Genomic DNA, 18,781 nt, shown 5'->3' on the forward strand with positions numbered 1-18,781 from the left:
GACTGACAAACAGAAAATAAATTATGCAAATAAAAAATAAACAATACTGACAACAAGTTGTAGAGACTTTGAAAGTGAATCTGTAGGTCATGGAATCAATTCAGAGATCAGGTGAGTGAAGTTATCCACGCCAGTTCAGGATCCTGATGGTTGAAGGGTAATAATTGTTCATGAACCTGGTGGTGAGGTACCCAAGGCTTCAGTACCTCTTGCCTGAAGGAAGTAGTGAGAAGAGAGCTTGGCCTGGATGGTGGGAGTCCTTGATGGTGGATGCTGCTTTCTCTTGGCAGCACTCCCTGTAGATAAACTCAAAGGTTCATTTTACTGTCATGTACAATACAACTGATATTTGTCTTCTCCAGATAGCTATCTAGACTGGGCTTTATCCATGATGTACCCACCATTTACTGTAGATATTTTCATTCCTGGGCATTGGTGTTTCCATACCAGGCCATGATGCAACCAATCAGGATATTCTCCACTGTGGATCAATAGAAGTTTAATAAAGTTTCAGATAACATGCCAAAACTACACAAAAGTCTAGGAAAGTAGAGGCACTGTCATGCTGTCTTCGTGATGTCATTTGCACTTGCACACGCAAGTCCTAGGACAAGTTCTTGGATATGATAAGGTATTGCACCATCCTCTAGTTTGTGCTCATCACTGTGTTGATTGTGCATGATTACCAGGTATAATGTTCACTCTGTGAGCTTCACACAATCAAGGTGTATATAACAATAAACTAATCTGAATCTGAAAATCTCCCAGGCATTTCACATAACTGTTAATAGAAAACAAAATCTGAGCTTAGAACAGAAATAAAAAGCAGGTCGAAGACTTTTCATCAGAACTAGTAATGTTGGAAAACAGGGTTGCATTAAACTGCAGTGAAGAGGGAGAGGGAGGAATGGAAAGGGAATGTCGGAAATGGGATGGAAGCCAAGAGGGACTGAGTGCCATGAAATGTGGTGTGCCTGGCCGAGCCAGGCTGCTGAAAGTATGTTAGTTACAGCTGAGCTGCCTGGAGGAGATGTAAACACAACATGATGAATGAGGAGAGATTAACCAAATGCTGGAACTGAACGGCAACACCACAGCGGCTGGAAATCGCAAATAAAACAGATTGCTGGAGGTATTCAGCATGCCAAGCAGCAGCTGCAAAGAGAGGAAACCCAAACTAACATTACAGGTCGAGTATCTTACCTCTAAACAAGAGATTCTGCTGATGCTTGAGCAACCCACATGAAATACTGAAGGACCTCAGCAAGTCAGACAGCATCTATGAAGGGGAATGAACAGTCAATGTTTTGAGCTGAGACCCTTCATCAGTTTACTCCCTTCCATAGATGTTGCCTGACCTGCTGAGTTCCTCTGGCATCCTGTTCGTCTTACTCAATACATAGGTAAATTGTCCCAAATGCTGTTATTTGTGCAGACTGGACCCGAGGTCCTTTTCTTCAGGTTGATGATTCATCTCTGTGAAACAGTGTAAGAGAAATCGGAATTATAGGTATCAAAATAAGTGAAAATCTTGTCTTGCATACTGTTCAATTCATAAATAGTGCATTGAGCTAGAACAAAGTAAACAACAACAGATTGCAGAATAAAGTGTAACAACTACAGAGAAAGTGCAATGCAGGTAGATAAGATAGATTGTGAGGTCAATAGTCCTCCTTACCATACCAGGGGACACTTTAACAGTCTAATAACAAACAAGAGAAAATCTGCAGATGTTGCATACCCAAGCAACACACACAAAATGCTGGAGGAACTCAGCAGGCCTGGCAGCATCTATGGGAAAGAGTACAGATGACATTTCTGGCCAAGACCCTTCATCAGGACTGCAGGAAAGTTGAGGAGTCAGAATAGGAAAGGGGAGGAAGAACCACAAGGTGATGGGTGAATCTGGGAGGGGGAGAGGTGAAGTAAAGGCTGGAGAAGGGGGAATCTGATAGAAGAGGACAGAAGACCATGGAAGAAAGGGAAGGGAGAGGAGCACCAGAGGGAGGTGATGGGCAGGTAAGGAGATAAGGTGAGAGAGGGGAATGGTGAAGGGGACCATTAGTGGAAGTTCAGGAAATTGACATTCATGCCATCAGTTTGGAGGCTACCCGGATGTAATATAAGGTGTTGCTCCTCTATCCTGACTGTGGCCATGCACTGATGTGTCGGAATGGGAAGTGGAATTAAAATGGGTGGCCACTGAGAGATCCAGCCTTTACCAGAAGTTCGAGAAATCGATGTTCATGCCATCAGTTTGGAGTACCTACACTCCGTCTGTCAGAAAAAAGCAATTGGCATTCATAGCAAAAGGATTTGAGTACAGGAGCAGGGAGGTTCTACTGCAGTTGTACAAGGCCTTGGTGAGACCGCACCTAGAATATTGTGTGCAGTTTTGGTCCCCTAATCTGAGCAAAGACATGCTTGCCATAGAGGGAGTACAGAGAAGGTTCACCAGATTGATTCCTGGGACGGCAGGACTTTCATATGAAGAAAGACTGGATCGACTAGGCTTATACTCACTGGAATTTAGAAGATTGAGGGGGGATCTTATTGAAACGTATAACATTCTAAAGGGATTGGACAGGCTAGATGCAGGAAGATTGTTTACGATGTTGGGGAAGTCCAGAACAAGGGGTCACAGTTTAAGGATAAAGGGGAAGCCTTTTAGGACCGAGATGAGGAAAAACTTCTTCACACAGAGAGTGGTGAATCTGTGGAATTCTCTGCCACAGGAAACAGCTGAGGCCGGTTCATTGGCTATATTTAAGAGGAAGTTAGATATGGCCCTTGTGGCTAAAGGGATCAGGGGTATGGAGAGAAAGCAGGTACAGGGTTCTGAGTTGGATGATCAGCCATGATCATACTGAATGGCGGTGCAGGCTCAAAGGGCCTACTCCTGCACCTACTTTCTATGTTTCTAATTGTGCATTTCTCCATAGATGCTGCCTGGCCTGCCAGAGTTTCTCCGGCACTTTGTGTGTGTTACTTTAATAGTCTTATATCAGCAGGGTAGAAGCTGTCCTTGAGCCTGGTGGCTTTTGTATCTTCTGGGTGGGAGAGGGGAGAAGAGAGGATGTCCAGGGTGGGTGGGATTGTTAATTACGTTGGCTGATTTACTGGGGCAGAGAAAAGTACAGACAAAGTTCTTACAGGGGAGGCTGTGTTGAGCTGCATCCACAACTCGCTGCAGGTTTTCTGGTCATGTGCAAAGTACTTGCTGTCATGCTGTGCGTTGGCAATATCAGAACCTGAGTGCAGAGGGAAGACAAACTTTGATATAGCGATGGCAACCAGAGTTTATTCATAATAATTCCAAAAGAACTTCAGTGGCTCGGCCAAGCGACACCATTCTCAAAACTAGGACCCCGCAATTAGCGCTAATCAGGAGTCCGCTTACGTAACACAAGTAACACGGAATCCCTGAGCCTGTGAAAATAAACTTAACAAGCTGAAACAGAAAGCAGCAGGACAGTGCATCACTAAGAGCATTCGCCTGAGAAACAACTCTAAATGATTAATGAATCTGGTTAAACACCAATTAACCAGTTCAGGTGCTGTAAAAACCCAAAGGGCTGATTACAGTTGCCATACCAAGCCGTTATGCATCTAAACAGGATGCTTTCTATGGTGCTTGGATAAAGATTGGTAAGGATTGATGGGACATGCTACATTTATTTAGCCTCCTGAGGAAGTAGAGATGCTAGTATGCTTTCTTGGCCATGGTATCTACATAATATAATAACATATAGTTTATACAAAGATCAAAACACTGCAAGTGATGGAAATCTGAAATAAAAATCAAAATGCTGGAAATACTCAGCAGGCCAGGCAACACCTGTGATTTCAGGTTAAAAGTACCTCATTGGAACCAGGAGGGAAAAAGGGAAACAAGTTGCTTTTAGAGAGAGTGGGAGAGGGATAAATGGGACAAAAGGAATATCTCTGAGATCGAGCTCATCCAATCAACAGATCAATGAGATCACTGGCGTGGCATGGTAGCATAGTGGTCAGCATAGTACCGCCGGTTTACAGTACCGGCAACCCGGGTTCCATTCCCAATGCTGGCTGCAAGGGGTTTGTACGTTCTCCCCGTGACTGCAAGGGTTTCGTCCGGGTGCTCAGGTTTCCTCCCACAGTCCAAAGTCATACTGGTTGTTCAGTTAATTGGTCATTGTAAATTGTCCTGTGACTAGGCTAGGACTAAGTCAGTGCTGGGCGGCACAGCTCGTAGGGCTGGACGAGCCTATTCCGTGCCACATTTCTATAAATAAATAACATGAACAAAGGGACATTAAAGTTGCAAGCTGCAAGGCTGTGCAAATAGAGAGTTTATCTGGTTTTGATACTTTGCATAAAATGCCTACAATGCTTCCTGTAATCCAACAGTGAGTACGCCTCAGAGTACATTACCGTTTGAAAGCGCTACAGAAATGCAAGGCTTTCTTTAGTGTGTAATATGGAGAAAGATTCAAATTCTGACAATCAATACATCAAGAATACAAATTCAAACTAAGTTCCCATCTACTCTTTAAGACTGTAAGACACAGGAGCAGAATTAGGCTATTCAGCCCATCAAGTCTACACTGCTATTCAGTCATGGCTCTATTCAATCATCCCTCTCAACCCCATTTTCCTTATTTCTTCCTATAACCTTTGACACACTTACTAACAAGACCTATCAACCTGCACTTTAAATGTGCCCAATGACTTGGCCTCCACAGCCATCAAGAGATGCTGGGGTGTTATTTTGAGGGGAAAAAATTGCAGCCTTCCACTAAATCCTGAAGAATGTGAATCTTGAAGATGTTCTGCCCCTCTCTGGTGAGGTGTCTGCCCAATTTTGCTTTCTTTGCCCTCTCTGGTTTCTGTTTCCCTTCTTGCCTGTGAAAAGGTGGTTGATCAAAAAATGCTTCCATAGACACTCCTTTTTCATCAGCAAATTCCACATGGTTCTGACTGAAATTCCACACTTCTAAGTTTGGATTTATCCAGGAACACGGGCGTGTTGAAACAATCCGGTGTTTGTAGAGACAGTGTCGTTATCACATCCTGAGAAACAGGCTTAACGTTCTGAGTCAGCAGCAGCTACAGTGCTGATTCATTCTGTCTGAAAGCTGCCGTGATCATCAGTTCCACTTGTACTTCATATATTCCAGACTGCAACAGAAGATGCCTCATTCTCCTTCATGTCTGAGTCCTTTCTTTCATGTCAGTTCTACATCTTTATAACTATTTGCCAAGTTTTAGTGTTATTATTATTGTTAGTAACAATATTATGATTCCTTGTATTTTTATTAATTCCAAATTTATTTTATTACTTGAATCTAAATTCTACAGTTGCTATGGTGAACTTTTAATTTATATCTCCGGAGACCATTCTAGGGTAATTTAAACATTATTCTCCAGTAAACCAAATTAACGTTACTAGATATTTCCTACTCACAGTCAGACAAAATGATGTCACCCTCATTTCCAATATTTTAATAATTACATTATTTATCAAAACTGAAGGAGAATTTTGTAAATGCTCTAGAGAATTTTCTCCTGAATCTCTCCAGTATCCAAAAATCCAACAGAGGGACGCTTTCAGTAATAGACTAAGACAACTGCGCTGCTCCAAAGAGCGCTATATGAGGTCATTCTTGCGCTCGGCCTTTTATGCTCTACAGTGAGTCAACCTATAACTCGAGTAGTGATGACCCTCTCCTGTTAGACTGTTTGAGGTAACTTTTTTTTTTCTTTCTTACTTTCCTTCTATTATTTGTGCACTTTTATTGCTATTGTGACTCTGTAATTGCCTTTTGGATCAATAAAGTATCTACCCTATCTACTTACTGTTCCATTCCTGGATAATCTGGGCTGGTTGGCAACCTTGCTCTGTGGTCCAATTACATTGCCATAGAGATAGATATTCAATACTGTCAGAAGACAATACATCTGAGGTTGGTGGAGGCCTTTTACCAACAGGAAAGGTAATTACGCTTATTTGTTGACACGCTCAGTAATTTCTGACTCATATGTTTGTGGGTTTAAGTCCTATTCCAGAAAGCTAGGCTAGTTTTACAGAGTTGTGCTGAGAGAATGCCTCACTGCCTTTTGGTTGAGATTTTAAGGGAGACCCTCTCTACCCTCTCAATAGCCTCTCAATACCCTCTCAATAGCCCATGACAGCCTCTGGATGAGAAGCAGCAGAGTTATCCCTGTATCCTGGGCAGATATTCATTCCCAAATCATCTGCATTAAGAGATTGCCTAGTCAAAATCAATTGCTATTTGTGGGAGCTCACTGTGCTTTGTTTGCAATAGAACGGGGATTACAAACGTACATCTTTGGGGGCAAATGATTCAGGCAACCTGATTTTGAAAGGCACTATATAATTGCAATTAAAACCCGAGGAAAAGCCCAAATGCATCCTCGCTGAACATTTCCAGAATTGTGTGTATATTTCAGAATGTTAGCATCTGCGTTTTTACTGATGTTTATATGCTACATAAAGGCTCACCTTTCTTTTTAAGACCGTAAGACACAGGAGCAGAATTAGGCCATCCACACATCAAGTCTGCTCCACCATTCCATCATGGCTGATCCTGGATCCCACTCAACCCCGTACACCTGCCTTCTCACCATAACCTTTGATACCCTGACTAAATTTTTGCTTTAAGTATACCCCACGGTCTTGGCCTCCACAGCTGTTTATGGCAGAGGGTTCCACGGTTTCAATATTCTCTGGCTAAAAAAATTCCTCCTTAGCTCTGTTCTAAAGAGTCACTCCTCCACGTCCACCCCATCTAGTCCTTTCAACATTCGGTAGGTTTCAATGACATCCCATCGCATTCCTCTAAATTTCAGTGAGTACAGGCCCAAAGCTGTCAAACACTCCTCAAATGTTAACCCCTTTATTCCGGGAATCATCTTTGTGAACTTCCTCAGAACTCTCTCCAGTGACAGCACATCCTTTCTGAGAAATGGGGCCCACATCTCAGAATATATTTTTTCTGAGATATAAATAGAAAATGCTAGAACCACTCCACAGATCAAGCAAGATTTATACTATAAGAAATAGGTGTTAACGTTTCAATCTAAGATCTTTACTCAGAACTGGCAAACTCTCAAGGTACGTTGGTTCTGACTTCCTCTTCCATTGTAAGGTGGTGCACCCAGCATTGCCGACTCCGAGCCTAAGCAATGGCCGCCGTGACCGCTGGGTGGCGCCGAACACTGAAGGACAGAACTGAGACCATCCTGACCTCGCTCCTCGTTCGCTGTCGTTTGTGCTGCGGCACCAGCGGAACATACGAACCGCGGTTGGTGAGTTCGCCTTAGCAACGGTCATAGCACCCTGTCCAATGACTGATAGCGTTGTTGATGCCAGGGCCTCAACGTGATGGCGGCACCAGCTGCTACTGGCTCTTACATTGGGGAGGTGAAGCATCAACTGCGGAACGGTGAGACAAGGGTGTGGGAGAGAGGGAGGGAGGGAGGGAAAGTGGGTAGAGGGGAGTGTGGGGGAGAAGGAGGGTGGGGTCAGGGAGTGGAGGTAGAGGAAGTGGGAGTGGAGGAGAGGGTGGGGAGGAGTGAGGAGAGGAGGAGGTGGGGCGTAGGCAGAAAAGGGAGGGGCTGGTGGTGGAGAGGGGAGGGGAGGGTGTGGGGAAGGAAGGGTGGGGGGTAAGGGGATGGGATGGTGGTAGGTAGAGGGAGTAGGGGAGGGAGGAGGAAGGGTGGGGCTAGTGGGAGGGAGAAGGGAGGATGGTGAGTAGAGAAGGGATGGTAGTGGAGAGTGGGATGGGGAAGGGAGGGTGGCGGGGTAAGGGCCTCGGAGGGGAGGGTGGGAGGTAAGGGGGAGGGTGGGGGTAAGGGGATGGAATGGTGTTAGGTAGAGGGAGGGGATGGTGTTGGGTGGGGGAGTGGGAGGGAAGGTAGTGGGTGGGGGAGGGGGAAGGATGGGTGGGGGATGGGGGTCGGGTAGGGGAGGGAGGAGGAAGGGTGGGGCTAGTGGGAGGGAGGGTGTGGAAGGGAGGGGTAGGGAGAAGGGAGGGTGGTGGAGAGCGGGATGGGGAAGGGAGGGTGGGGTTGGGGAGTAGGAGGGGTAGGGGAAAGGAGGATGAGGGGAGGAGGAGGGGAGGTAAGGGTGGTGGGGGGGAAGAGGAGTGGGGGTTTGGGGTTAGGGTTGAGTGTGGGAGAGGGAGGAGTTTGTGGAGATTGGAGGGAGAGAAGTAGAGTGGTAAATGGGAGAGGGAGGTGGAAATGGAAGAGGTGACTATGGAGAGTAGAGGGAGGGGGTAGCGGTGAATGTGAAGGTTGGAAGCCGTGAGGTGCAGGATGGAGGTCATTGTAGAAGAAGTCTTTGTGGTGTGGGAGCGGACATGGAGGTGGTGGTAGTGTGGGCTGATCCACTAGTTCTGAGAAACCCACCTTCATAAAGTTCTTTGTGTGTAACTTGCAAACGTAGCAATCGCTCTGTTTGCCCTCAGATGCCACAAACCAGGAATGAACTCAACATCCTGTTTGATTTGCTGTCAGTGGGTTTTGTTATGACTGCGTGGCTAGGTGGTTGGAATGACTCTATTTAAGTTGGAGTGTCCAAATCACTCTTCTAAAATTTAGCTATTTAAACAGATAATATCGCAAGGGCTTAACGCAGTAGATATTGAATCCTGAGAGTAAAATGTTGCAGCAACAGGTTGAATATTTAGGATGAAGATAGAGAAATTTCTTTGCTTGGATTTCCAAATCAATGGAATTCTCTGTTGCAGAGGCCTGTGGACACCTAGAAATGGACTGATATTAGGACAGAGAAATGGGAACAGAAGTATGATAATAAAATCATGGTTGATCTGAATTTAGCCTCGACTCCACTTTCCCTAATATCCTCAATCTTATACTTCTTTTGTATCAGCTCTGAACATATCAATCCAGTAGCCAGAGCCGTTGAAATCTAAACTAAAGAAATTCCTTTTCACCTCAGCCTTAAATCAATCACCTTTTATCCTGAGATCAGTTTGATATGGTATTGGACACGAAGGAAATTAAGGATCCGTGGGTAGATTGGTAAGGTGGAGTTAAAGGCAGGAGATCAGCTGCAATATTAAATGATAAATAAGGTCAACAGTTCACATGACTTCTTTAAGTCAATTCACAGTACTGTGCAAAAGTCTTAGGCACAAATATAGCTGGGAGCCTAACGTGGATCGGAGTATGAATTTGTAAATCTGGAGGGAGCAAAGGATGCTGGGAATGATTAGGGTGGAGTGCTGCAGGAGATGTGTGGGACAGGTGGCAGAAAAGGACTGTCGGGGCAGGGGTTGGCTTGCGTACAGAGACAACCAGCCCAGAGACACCAGGTAAGGTCATCTAATTCCAAACAATTGGTTTATTGATCATTACAGAACGTCTCTCTGGTGTTTCCTGCTCCCTTCTCACTCTCAGTCCATAATGGAGACCTGTATTGGAATCAGGTTTATCATCAATCACGAGTGTCATGATTTTTTTTGCTCTAGCAGTGCAGTGCAATATATAAAATTCCTACAGTGCTGTGCAAAGGTCCTGGGCACCATATATATGTGTTTGTGTGTGTGTGTGCGCGCCTAAGACTTTGCACAGTGCTGTAATATCTGCCTGACTTTATTAGAACTTCAAATGAGACATTTTACTACATTTTCCAATTATTTGGATAATGAATGGTTTGTTATTGGCATTGTACCATCTTTCTCTGAGGAGGAGGCTGGCACTAAGGATGTCTTTGCTGTCTTTTTAGAGTTGTGGTGGGAAAACCTTCAGAGAGATGGGAGTTGTCTCTCTCTTTTGAACCTCAAATATCAGATCTTGCAGCCACTTGTGCAGGCAGGCAATGGTAGCAGATCCATGTGAATAAACCTACCTATCTTGATTGGTTCCAGCAAAAAACAATAGCAGTGAACAAATTTGTTATAAATTTAAAGGGATTAAACATCTGGAGCAGATGTAGTGGTCTGATGCCCCCCAGCAGGATTGTGAAATGGAAGTGTGGCCTGTTCCTGTGTTAGATGTGGAGCTGCAGCCTCTCATCTTCTGTTGTCGTAGATCTTGATTTGTCTTCTCAAAGTTGCTATTTCATACCCCCAGGGTTTCGTGGGTAAATTCACATCGTACCTTTGTAAAGATCAGGAAATTGCTCATGCATTTCAAGCTGCAGCTTGGAGTGTTTACTCTCAGATTGTTTTGCATTTGTATTAAATTTGACAGACACAGACAGAGAGCAAAAGCTGTGAGTGTGCACACCGAGTAACCACAGTGGCTACTGCAGCTAATCAGGACATTTCAATTTTATTTCTCCAGGCTTTGGTCGATATGTTTATCCAAACAGTTTCTTTCAATATGAAGGAGAGTGGAAAGATGGTAAAAAGCATGGTAAGATTTCCACGTGTTGCTTGCTTAGGTTTAGCATGTTTTGAAGGACTCTTGCATTCAAAGCTGTAAAATAAATAACTAATTTCATGTGTTCTAGATGTCTCAGAATGCTCTGGAGTCAGTGTGATCCATTTGAAGTGTGATTGTTGTTTAATATAGGAAACACAGCATCCAATGTGTGCACAGCAAGATCCCACAAAATATTACCTGATATTGACAAACTGTCTTATGTGGGTTGGGAGATAAAGATCGATCAAGAAGAACATCCCCACACAATGCTTTGCCGTCTTTAATGTCCAATTGAAACAGTATAATGCCTATTATGAAAGGCCGCACCTTCAAAACTGCACACTCTTTGGTATTGAACTGTCATTTTGTCAGCTTAGATTCTTTTGGTCCTCTCCATCTTGAGTATTTGAAATCATCACCGTCTGATTCTGAAATGAAGGTGCTACCACAAAGCTTCACCCAATAACCAGAAGTATATTTAAATAACTTTCATCTTGCATTTTTGATAGGTCTAATGAATGAATGCATATGTCCAGCTCTCTTTCCAGTTGCTCTTTGAAAGCTTAGATTTCTATTTCTGTCTTTATATCTCACCTGGTTAACATCTGTTTCTAAACAAACTTTCACAAACAAAGCTGTTAAGTTTTGCCATTGCTTTCTGGCAACGTTTTGTAATTTATCCTCAACCTATATAGTTCAAATTTGATCTGGCTTTGTAAGACACACAAGGTTGTATTTCTTTGTAGTTTTATTGAATATTGACGTTGTGTATGTACTTGTACATTTGCCCACGTCAGGTCACGGGAAGTTTCTAATGAAGGATGGCAGCTACTACGAGGGAGAGTTTGTGAATGGAGAAATAGAAGGGAATGGGTTCCGGTATTGGGCCTCCTCAGGTATAGTCACTCTGATCACTGCTACCTGTTATAACTAAACAAGAATTTTAACGGGAAAGGAGTCTGAGCAAGAGAGCTAACTTTGAGCTATTTATACCTCAATGATATTACACTATTGTTTTGTATGGGCTGCAGAAAGTACAGTTTGACTTTGGTTTTTTTTGTTCTTTAATCTTGGGCCTTCACCTGCTAATCCTATAATGTCCATTGTCTATTAAAATGGGTGGCTACAAATTAATCTGGTTGATGAATTGCAACGTACCTTTGAACACCTATTTTAATATGATAATACATCCTGAGGCACTTTATGGAAGAATTATTGTATAGATTTGAGACTGAACTAATGCTGTAGATGCTCTTATAATGAGGCCCTGCGTTGGTCAGGGTAAGCTGTCAATATGCTGATGAACTCCATCTGCTTGAAGTGACTGGTTCTAAAGCACCAGTAACCCACTTTTGACCCTTCTGTCAGTAGTAACTGTTCCACCAGGCTTAGTAGCTAAGCCACACGTGAAGACCAGAAGTTGGACTTGGTTGTCAGAGGCTATTTGAGACATATGCCATTGGGAGCATTTAATAACTAGTGTGAACTTATCCCCACTACCACCCCTGGCAATAACAATCTTAAGGAACACAAAGTACACTGCAGATGCTGTGGTCAAATCAACACGTACAAACAAGCTGGAGGAACTCAGCAGGTCGAGCAGCATCCGTGAAAACGAGCAGTCAACATTTCGGGCCGAGACCCTTCGTTAGGACTGAAGAAGGAGGGGGCAGGGGCCCTATAAAGAAGGTGGGGGGAGGGTGGAAGGTGCCAGGTGAAAATCCAATCAGAGGAAAGATCAAGGGGTGGGGGAGGGGAAGCAGGGAGGTGGATAGGAAGGAAAGGTGAAGAAGGAATGTAAGGGGAAAGCACTATGGGTAGTAGAAGAAGGCAGAATCATGAGAGAGGTGATAGGCAGCTGGAAGAGGAGGCAGAGTGAAAGTGGGATGGGGGAAGGGAGAAGGAGGGAATTACTGGAAGTTGGAGAATTCGATGTTTATACCAAGGGGCTGGAGACTACCCAGACGGTATACGAAGTGTTGCTCCTCCAACCTGAGTTTGGCCTCATCATGGCAGTAGAGGAGGCCATGTATGGACATATCTGAATGGTAATGTGAAGCAGAGTTGAAGTGGGTGGCAACCGGGAGATCCTGTCTGTTGTGGTGGATGGAGCTGAGGTACTCGACGAAGCGGTCCCCCAATCTGCGTCGGGTCTGTCTGATGTAGAGGAGGCTGCACTGGGAGCACCAGATGTAATAGATTACCCCAACAGACTCACAAGTGAAGTGTTGGATGACCCCAACAGACTCCAGGATATTATCCTCCGCAACTTCCGCCACCTTCAACAGGACCCCACCACTAAGCACATCTTTCCCTCTCTACCACTCTTCGCTTTTCGCAGGGATTGTTCTCTCCATGACTGCCTGGTCCACACGTCCCTCCCCACAGATCTCCCACCTGGTACCTATCCCTGCAAGCGTAAGTGCTACACCTGTCCCTACACCTCCTCTCTTAGCTCCATTCAGGGCTCCAAATAGTCCTTCTAGGTGAGGCAACACTTCACTTGTGAGTTCGTTGGGGTCATCTCTTGCATCCTACTACTTTAACAAGGATTCCCCTCCCCCTATTAATGACCCCTTCTCCTGTCTTCAACCCTCCTCCTCCTGGACCCCCCCACCGGGCCTTCTACCTGCACTCGATCTTTTCATCTCCACCTGTCGCCGAGACAGCAACCATCTCAACTTCACCACTCCTCTCTCCTGTTCCAACCTCACTCCCTCTGAATGCACTGTCCTCCACTCTCTCCGCACTAATCCTAACCTCACCATCAAACCCACAGACAAAGGTGGTGCCGTAGTAGCCTAGCAGATGGACCTCTACCTCACTGAGGCCAAATGGCAGCTCTCTGACACCTCCTCTTACTTACCCCTGGAACAGGACCCCACCAAAAATCATCAAACCATTGTCTCCCGTACCATCACTGCCCTTATCAACTCCAGAGACCTTCCGTCTTCAGCCAAAAAACTCATAATTCCCACACCCCGCACTGCTTGGTTTTACCACCTCCCCAAGATCCACAAGCCTGACTGTCCTGGTAGGCCTATAGTTTCGGCCTGCTCCTGCCCCATCGAACTTGTATCTGCCTACCTGGACTCCATTTTGTCACCCATAGTTCAGTCTCTCCCCACCTATATCCAGGGTACATCCCATGCTCTCCACCTCTTCAATAACTTCCAGTTCCCCGGTCCTGACCGCTTCATTTTCACTATGGATGTCCAATCCTTATACACTTCCATTCCGCATCTAAAAGGCCTCAAAGCCTTCCGCTACTTTCTTGACAATAGACCTCACCAGTTCCCCAACACCACCACACTCCTTCGGTTGGCAGAACTGGTACACACACTTAATAACTTCTCTTTTGGCTCTTCCCACTTTCTTCAGACCAAGGGTGTAGCTATAGGCACTCGCGTGGGCCCCAGCTATGCTTGCCTCTTCGTGGGTTATGTGGAACAGTCCATGCTCCAAATCTATACTGGCACCACTTCCCAACTTTTCCTCCGCTACATTGATGACCACATTGGTGCTGCTTCCTGCTCCCATGCTGAGCTCATCAACTTCATCAACTTTGCCTCTAACTTTCACCCAGTTCTCAAATTCACTTGGTCCATCTCGGACACTTCTCCCCTTTCTCGATCTCTCGGTCTCCATCTCTGAAGATAGACTGTCCACTGACATCTTCTATAAACCCACTAACTCTCATAACTACCTTGACTATACCTCTTTCCACCCTGCCAAATGTAAAAATGCTATTCCCTATTCCTCTGTCTCTGCCACACCTGCTCCCAGGATGAGGTTTTCCGTTCCAGGACATCTCAAATGTCCTCTTTCTTTAAGAATCGTGGTTTCCTTTCTGCCGTCATCAATGATGCCCTCAGCCACATCTCCTCCATTTTCCACACTTCAGCCCTCACCCCATCCTCCTGTCACCACAACAGGGACCGTGTTCCCCTTGTCCTCACCTACCACCCCACCAACTTCTGGATCCAGCATGTTATTCTCCACAACTTCCGACACCTTCAACAGGACCCCACCACTAAGCACATCTTTCCCTCTCTACCCCTCTCTGCTTTTCGTAGGGATTGTTTCCTCCACGACTGCCTGGTTCACACGTCCCTCCCCACAGATCTCCCACCTGGTACTTATCCCTGCAGATGTAAGTATTACACCTGTTCCTACACCTCCTCTCTTACCACCATTCAGGGCCCCAAACAGTCTTTTTAGGTGAGGCAATACTTCACTTGTGAGTCTGTTGGGGTAATCTACTGCATCCAGTGTTCCCGGTGCGGCCTCGTCTACATCAGCGAGACCCGACGCAGATTGGGGGAGCACTTCGTCGAGCACCTCCGCTCCGTCCACCACAACAGACACGATCTCCCGGTTGCCACCCACTTCAACTCTGCTTCACACTCCCATTCGGATATGTCCATACATGGCCTCCTCTACTGCCATGATGAGGCCAAGCTCAGGTTGGAGGAGCAACACTTCATATACCGTCTGGGTAGTCTCCAGCCCCTTGGTATGAACATCGAATTCTCCAACTTCCGGTAATTCCTTCCCTCTCCCTTTCCCCCATCCCACTTTCACTCTGCCTCCTCTTCCAGTTGCCTATCACCTCTCTCATGATTCTGCCTTCTTCTACTACCCATAGTGCTTTCCCCTTACATTCCTCCTTCATCTTTCCTGCCTATCCCCTCCCTGCTTCCCCTCCCCCACCTTCTTTATAGGGCCCCTGCCCCCTCCTTCAGTCCTGATGAAGGGTCTTGGCTTCTTCTTAAGAAACCTGATATTAGGTATAATACTATAAGAGCATCTTGTAACAGGTAGTGGATATTCTAAGGGATTAAAAATGTAAGTATTCCAGTTGATGGACTTATTAGGAATAGTCAACATAGCTTTGTGCATGGTAGGTTGTTTCTTTGTTTCTAAATTTATGGAGATTTCTGAGGAAGTTACCCAGAAAATTGATGAAGGAAAGCCGGTGGATGTTGTCTACGTGGACTTTAGCAAGACCTTTGATAAGATCCTGCACAGGAGGTTTGCCAAGAAGGTTCAGTGGTTTGGCATTCAGGATGAGGTAGTAAATTGGATTAGACATTGGGTTTGCGGGAGAAGCCTGAGATTGGTTGTAGATGGTGCCTCTCAGACTGGAGGACTGTGACTAGGGGTGTGCTTCAGGGATTGGTGCTGGGTCTGTTCTTTGTCATCTAGATGATTGGGGCATAGTGGACAACAAGGAAGGTTATCAAAGCTTGAAGTGGGATCTGGACTAGTGGAAAAATGGGTTAAAAAAACTGGCAGATGGAACTTAATGTAGACAATTGTGATGTGTTGCACTTTGGGAGGACAAACCAGGGTAGGAAATGCATGGTGAGCGGTAGGACACAGTGGAGTATGGTAGAACAGAGGTATCTGGGATTACAGATCCATAAATCCTTGAAAGTGGTGTCACAGGTAGATAGGGTTGTAAAGAGAACTTTGACACATTCATCTTTATAAATCAATGTATTGAATGCAGGAGTTTGAATGTTATATTTGAAGTTGTATAAGGTGTCGGTGAAGGCTAATTTGGAGTATTGTGTGCAGTTCTGCTCACCTACCTACAGGAAAGATATCAATAAGATTGAAAGAGTGCAGAGAAAATTTAGAAGGATGTTGCCAGAATTTAAGGACCTGTGTTATAGGGAAAGATGAATATGTTAGGCTTTATTCCATATAGTGTAGGAGAATGAGGAGAGATTTGATAGAGGTATACAAAATTATAAGGGTATAGATAGGATAAGTGCAAGCAGGATTTTTCCACTGGGTAGGGTGAGTTGAGCTAGAGGTCATGGGTTAAGGGTGAAAAGGGAACATGAGGGGGAGCTTCACTCGGTGATGAGTGTTTGGAACAAAATGACAGCGCAAATGGTGGTTGTGGGTTCGATTGCGACATTTAAGAGAAATTTAGTTGGGTACATGGATGAGAGGGGAGTGGATGGCTATGTTCTGGGTGCAGGTTGATGGGACTATGCAGAATAATAATTTGGCTAGATAGGCTGAAGGGGCTGTTCCTGCGCTATAATACAGTCGGCCCTCCTTATCCGTGGGGGATTGGTTGCAGGACCCCCCCCCCGCGGATACCAAAATTTGCAGATGCTCAAGTCCCTTATTTTTACATGTATCAGTGCGGTGATCTTTAGGACCCAGTGGAACCCCGGACTTTATTTAACATGTCTCCGTGTGGTGGACATTAGGACCTGGCGGCGCAGCTCTGAATCCGCAGTGTTTCTGTTCACAAAAAATAATCGCGATTGAAAATAAGGTGTAAGTAATAAAGCGATTGGAAAGAGGTGAAACGCCATTGGTCATTGGAAAAGCGTCAGGCTACAGTCGGTCAATGATTGGAACAATTTTAATGGAGAATGTGAAAGGCCCTGCCCTGATGAAAACTACAATTATTACTAAGCAATGCAGTGGTTAAATTATTGAAATACGTATGTTTCTGAAGTGTTTTGTATGCATAGAAAGGTAAAATATGTACTTTATTCTAAGAAAACCGTTTGATTAACTGACGCTAAATAATACCGGATGTACCTGTTCCAACTTCAAATCCGACTTAAAGACAGACTCAGGAATGGAACTCATTCATAACCCGGGGACTGCCTGTACTTTTAAGTCATTTCTAGATTACTTATAATACCTAATACAATGTAAATGTTATGTAAATAGTTGTTATACTGAATTGTTTAGGGAATAATGACAAGAAAAAATAGTCTGTACATGCTCAAGCAACGAGTGCTGGAGAGAGAACTTCCGGGTTTTCCCAATCCGCAGATGGTTGAATCCGTGGATCAGGAGGGCAGACTGTACTTTTTATGTCGCTATGACTCTATCTTAATGTAGAGAGCAGCTGAGAGCATACCCGGTAATGGAGGGGTGATTAAAACTGGACTTGTACAAAAGGCCAGATCTGATGGAACTTGGAGGTCTTGGAGGGTTGAAGGAATTTGTGAGGGCAGAGAGGGGTGCCTGGTAGAAGAGTATGAAAACAAGACCAAGACAATAATTTGTAAATAGAATGATTTAAGTTTTTGTTTGTGAAAGGTGAGAAGTGGAAGGCAACCAGCAATAGCTGGGATTAAAAATAGTAAAAGTGCAGTTGGAGGTTTTAATGGACTAAATGATGTCGGGGGAGTGATGGTTGTGTGGAATAGATAATGTGAAATAATAAGGAGGTGAAAGTGGATTTTGTGAGTGGTCCAGTGGGCTTTAAAGTGAGTACCTGTATGTAAATGTGATGACAGACCACAATGTCCATTTGGTTTATTTTCTTATTGAAGCATAATTTGTAGTAGCGTGGTGAAGTAAATGAAGAGTTGTAGGCAAAGACAGTTCATCACCTGAGCCCTTTGAAACATTTTATTGTAAAGTTCCAACATGCTGAGGGAGTATCGGACATAAATACAACAGAATAGTGCATGAGGTCATTCATTCTATCAAATTAGTACCTGTGCTTTCACCAGCTCTTTTTCTTATGTGGTTCGACAAGTCTCTGACGCTTTCTCCAGTTCCTTGCCATATTTTCATGGATGAGGGATGAAGTTGAAGTGCCCAGAATAGTTTCCCCACACACATAGTTGGTGAGACTTCCCAGAGGAAATGCAACCCAGATCTGATTTAATCCCTTACAGTGAGGCCTGTGCTTCAGCTGGGTCTTCTGAAATGTGATAGGATCAAATGGGGTGGGGAGTATGTGCTCAAGTTCCACCTACTTAAAATGTGGAAAATATCATAAGACAAAGGAGCAGGATTAGGCCATCTGGCCCATCGAGTCTGCTCCGCCATTCAATCATGGCTGATCCTTTTTTCTTCCCCTTCTCAACCCCAGTTCCCGGCCTTCTCCCTGTAATGTTTGATGCCATGTCCAACCAAGAACCTATCAACCTCTGCCTTAAATACACCCAACGACCTGGCCTCTACAGCTGCATGTGGCAACAAGCTCCACAAATCCACCACTCTTTGGCTAAAGAAATTTCTCTGCATCTCTGTTTTGAAAGGGCACCCCTCTATCCTGAGGCTGTGACCTCTTGTCCTGGACTCTCCCACTATGGGAAACTTCCTTTTCCACATCTACTCTGTCTAGTCCTTTCAACATTCGAAAGGTTTTGATGAGATCCCCCTCATCCTTCTGAATTCCAGCGAGTACAGACCCAGGGCCATCAAACGTTCCTCGTATGATAACCCTTTCATTCCTGGAATCATCCTTGTGAACTTCCTCTGGACCCTCTCCAATGCCAGCACATCTTTTCTAAGATGAGGGGCCCAAAACTGTTCACGATATACAAAGTAGGGCCTCACCAGTGCCTTATAAAGCCTCAGCATCACATCCTTGCTCTTGTATTCG

General features: G+C 44.8%; 1 protein-coding gene across 4 annotated transcripts in view; it reads left to right on the forward strand.

Annotated features, from left to right (window-relative positions):
- The window catches only part of LOC140718405 (MORN repeat-containing protein 1-like), a 253,380-nt gene that overhangs the window by 15,613 nt on the left and 218,986 nt on the right, over positions 1-18,781 (forward strand). For 2 of the 4 annotated variants that reach the window (XM_073032114.1, XM_073032115.1), the window contains exons 1-3: positions 7,296-7,448; positions 10,318-10,389; positions 11,196-11,294. In XM_073032114.1, the coding sequence (XP_072888215.1) occupies positions 7,388-7,448; positions 10,318-10,389; positions 11,196-11,294 (232 nt within the window). In that variant the 5' untranslated portion in view covers positions 7,296-7,387. Of the gene's footprint in view, positions 1-7,295; positions 7,449-8,278; positions 9,345-10,317; positions 10,390-11,195; positions 11,295-18,781 lie in introns of those variants that run through there. The other 2 variants (XM_073032117.1, XM_073032116.1) reach the window with 2 other exon arrangements.

The sequence above is a fragment of the Hemitrygon akajei genome, chromosome 29, assembly GCF_048418815.1.
Source record: "Hemitrygon akajei chromosome 29, sHemAka1.3, whole genome shotgun sequence".
NCBI classification, from domain to species: Eukaryota; Metazoa; Chordata; class Chondrichthyes; order Myliobatiformes; family Dasyatidae; genus Hemitrygon; species Hemitrygon akajei.